The sequence below is a fragment of the Anneissia japonica genome, unplaced genomic scaffold (assembly GCF_011630105.1).
Source record: "Anneissia japonica isolate Jap-2015-1 unplaced genomic scaffold, ASM1163010v1 scaffold401_len1656234_cov178, whole genome shotgun sequence".
Taxonomy (NCBI): domain Eukaryota; kingdom Metazoa; phylum Echinodermata; class Crinoidea; order Comatulida; family Comatulidae; genus Anneissia; species Anneissia japonica.
This window is the reverse complement of record NW_022745982.1, coordinates 461,269-465,231: the sequence shown is the minus strand read 5'-3', so window position 1 is coordinate 465,231 and position 3,963 is coordinate 461,269. Positions and strand designations below refer to the sequence as shown.

The 3,963-nt window shown below is 36.4% G+C and overlaps 1 protein-coding gene across 1 annotated transcript; it reads right to left on the bottom strand.

Annotated features, from left to right (window-relative positions):
• Nucleotides 1-515: 515 nt before the first annotated feature.
• Nucleotides 516-3,448, bottom strand: LOC117120154. The gene has a single exon (XM_033265177.1). The coding sequence runs from the start codon at nucleotides 3,196-3,198 to the stop codon at nucleotides 1,171-1,173; it is 2,028 nt and encodes a 675-aa protein (XP_033121068.1). The 5' UTR covers nucleotides 3,199-3,448; the 3' UTR covers nucleotides 516-1,170.
• Between the last annotated feature and the right edge of the window lie 515 nt (nucleotides 3,449-3,963).

Below are 3,963 nucleotides of genomic sequence, written 5' to 3'. Positions count from 1 at the left end.
TAAGCAATTAAGATATGGCATGGTGGTTAAAATTATACAAATGCAAAAAATAATTATATATTAATTATTATTATTATGTTTATCATTTTAATCCCTTTCATTGTTTATCAAACTTTAATCAGACCCAACTAATTGAACCCTTTGAATAACCGCTCTGTCTTTCTGCGCATGCAGATATATACGTATATAATCAAAGAAAGGTAAATACAGTGTTCGAATAAAGGACATAATAATAATAATACATCGTGTAGCAAAGCTCGCAAGGAATGTAGTCCTGTAAATAAATGAATAAAGAAATTGTGTAATAAAATCCCTCTGGCGGGACTTGAACCTGCGACCTCTCGCTGTCAAGGCGAGCGTCATAACCATTAGACCACGGAGGATTCATGGTTAAACAGATTCAAATACCACCAGATACACTCCATTACACAATAAGTAAGGCTAGAAACAAATAATAGCATATACTGAAATATAAATCAAGGTAGCCGTTAACACTGTTAAATTATATACGTAAATCATCAAAGAAAGGTAAATGCAATGTTCGAATAAAGGACATAATAATACATCGTGTTGCATAGCTCGCAACGAATGTAGTCCTGTAAATAAATGAATAAAGAAATTGTGTAATAAAATGCCATAGAAGATATGATGTCATGGGGTCGAGTCCATTAAGGCCTAGAATGCTGCAGCCGCTCCAGGGCAGGCCTGAACAAGGTTTTTTTTTAATCAAAAAATATTAAAAATCTTGCAGCAACTGGAGGCCTAACTAAGTTGACAAAAATGTTAACCTAGTGTTCCAATAGTCAAGTTATTAACTAAGAAATATTCGTAGGCCTATAAATACAATGCTGTGATTTTTATTCCATTGAATGTAGCCCCAGGATAGGCCTATTCCTAGCACTGTTTCTGTATTGTTGTGTGAAGTGAAGTGTGATGTAATGGCATAGCTAGCTAAGATTGCTATAGCTTTGTTTTTAGAAAACAAAACTATCATTTATAATTTCGCGATTCTCGTGCGTCCTAAATTTTGGCATTCGCCGTCTTATTGCGAAAGTTAAGGGCGCGCAAAAATAAAGGGTTTTACAGTACCATAAAAAATAAATTAAAAAAATAAATAAATGTATATTCAACGTTTGCATATAAACGTTGATCAATGTTATTTCAACCAAGTTATGCCCACAGGGATAGTATTTCAAATTCAACCAATTCAATCATTGACTCGGTTAAATCAGGTAACTCTCGTGGTCTTTGTACCATAGTCTCAGAGCAACCCTTCATTTCTTTTACAATCGCAGAGGCCTTCTCCAGGTCTCCCTCTCTAAGATGTACTTTGGTCATTACATAAAAGATAAATACGATTGGATTCATTGCTACTGTTGTTCCAACAGGACATTCAAAGCACTGCTGCAGCTTTTTATCAATGTCCCAAGCACTTAGTACTATTTCTGAATCTACATGTATGTTTATAGTACAAACCGAATTCATTAAAAAGTCATTTTCTTTAAGTTTACTGAGTAAGGGTTTCCAGTCTAGAATCTTTTTCAATATTTCATAATTACCCATTAAATAATGATATTGTACTTTATGGACTCGACCACCTATGCATTTGTCAGACCATTTGTTTAAATACATCATTTTAGCACCTAAGTTATAGTACTCTAAAGGTTTATTCTGATAGATAGCCGGATAATCATGATAACCAATTTTCCGTAAGTAAATCAATAAATAAGTATACATATCACCCAAAACTCTATACAAACGCGTCTTGAACATGTCTCCATATCCCTCTGGCACTATCTCGTCAATATTGTCTACAATAGGGAGTATGGTGTCTTCTGGAGATCCAAGAATTTCCGAGAAATCCCCCTCTTGTATAAGTAAGTCAATCTGAGTAAATGGGTTTGTGAAAGCTATTCCCACCCATGTTGCACATTGCCTGATTTTAAATTGGCCTAGTCTCTTGTCACCATAGCGTACCTTAGAAATACACTGTTCAAGATATTCTGTTGCCTTTGGGTGATTCAAAAGAATCAACTCCACTGTTTTATAGTCGTCATCTCCATTGACTACTGGAATCTTAAGTTTATCGCATAGGCCTATTACATAATTTATAAGGTGATGTCGATCAACACTTGTCATCACCATAGTCCAGATATCTTTCTTAACTGCTGTCAATTTGGCTATCACATCATCACGGCGTTCCATTGGCAGATGACCAATTAAATTTTGCTCCGGTATAAAATAATGAGGCAGGTTTCTGTTTTTGTAACTGTCAATAAGCCAATCCAGTACTCTTCTTATCAAATTCATGATGCTGTAATCTTTGTGTGGTAAAGTTTCACACATCCAAAGGCAAGCGGTCTTTATGAAATACGAGCAGAACGGCGTTGGGTTGTCGGAATCGCTGTATACAATGTACTTGTTTTTTATTGATTTCAAGGCATACATGCAGTTAATGAACGGCTTACTCATTCTCTGAATGAGTTCTTTCTCAGCTAAGGAAAACGACAATCTCCATTCAATGTCTTTTGAAGGGCTAGTGGGATGTCCAACGGCGACTACAAGACAATCCATATGCACGATCTCGTTTAACAACTTCTGTGGTGGCCACTTGTCTTGTCTCTTTCTATTCAAATATTCACAACTGATAGACGATGGCCATGATTTACACTTCAAGCAAAAGACGCAATCAAACCTCATCGTAAAGTCTACTCCACCTTTTAGTGAGGGACCTTGTATCTTACTAAGGCCCATACCTGCCCTGACACTATCGCTAATAAATTCACTACTGGTAGACTTCATACTTGTAATGAATGTGGTGGAGCTAAAATAACCATCCATATCAATTGCATTTCTGAAATCCTCATGTATACACGATCTGTCAACTACACTAAGTTTCAGAAACGCTGGTTCCTCTGGATTCTGCTCAGCAATTACAAAACTCTCTTTCCTCTCGTTTTGATTTTCTCTTGCTTGAGATGGCCACAACACAACCGGAAATGTTGACAACACTTGCATAATGTCGACATCACCGAGGTTGTTCATTCCTTCACCATAACTTCCCACATAGTAAACCTTTAGCTCTTGCTCTTCTAATCTAATACTGTCAGTTATGTGTTGATTAACTCGGGTATAAGCTATTTGAGCTAAACATTCACATGTATTCACTTCTATGATTACACTAACGAGTTCATCCATCTTGGTGTTCTCTAATATGATGACTTACAGCTGCTTGATTATTGTCCACAGGACAACGAACAAATATCTACTGATACATTTAGATACAATACAGATGCAATGAAGAAACATGGCTGGTATGTCTATACAATTTGATTCATATCACTGAACGTAATGTGTAGGCCTAGTCAATTCTGCGCTATTGTTATGTTTTCCCGAAGTAGCGTTATTTAGTCTCACCTTTGTAGCGAATTATAATACCTCCGCCATAGGAGGTTATGTAATCAGCGCTGGTTGTCCGTATTTTAGCAAGATTACGAAAAAACTATTGAATTGATCATTATAAATTCTAGTGGAATGGTACTCTTGGAAATAATGTGCCTGAAAACGCCCATCATACACGACCGGCTGTTGGCATGGCAACTTTGTGTGGAAAATCCAGAGTTATAATTGCTTTATGGGAAAATCCCAGAGAGATCGTTCTGGACATGCATGGGTAATTTCAAAGCAAATTACGGAAGCACCTAAGTGCCATTCGACTTGACGACTTGTCAAGATAATTTATGTTGTCAAGTCGACATAATATACATATCATGTCGACATGATATGTATATTATGTCGTTCCAAACTACAACTGAATTACTTAGGGTAGTAAGATAATTTAAGATGGGTGTGACACTTTGCATATTAAGGGTCTCATCCAATCAGGGCACCAATTCCAACAAGTTTAGCAAACTAATCCACCAATTAAAAGCTACAGTAAAGTGTCCGATAAACATATACATA

Excerpts from the sequence above, each read along its gene's own strand:
- LOC117120154 (XM_033265177.1), bottom strand. The coding sequence starts at position 3,198 with ATGGATGAACTCGTTAGTGTAATCATAGAAGTGAATACATGTGAATGT.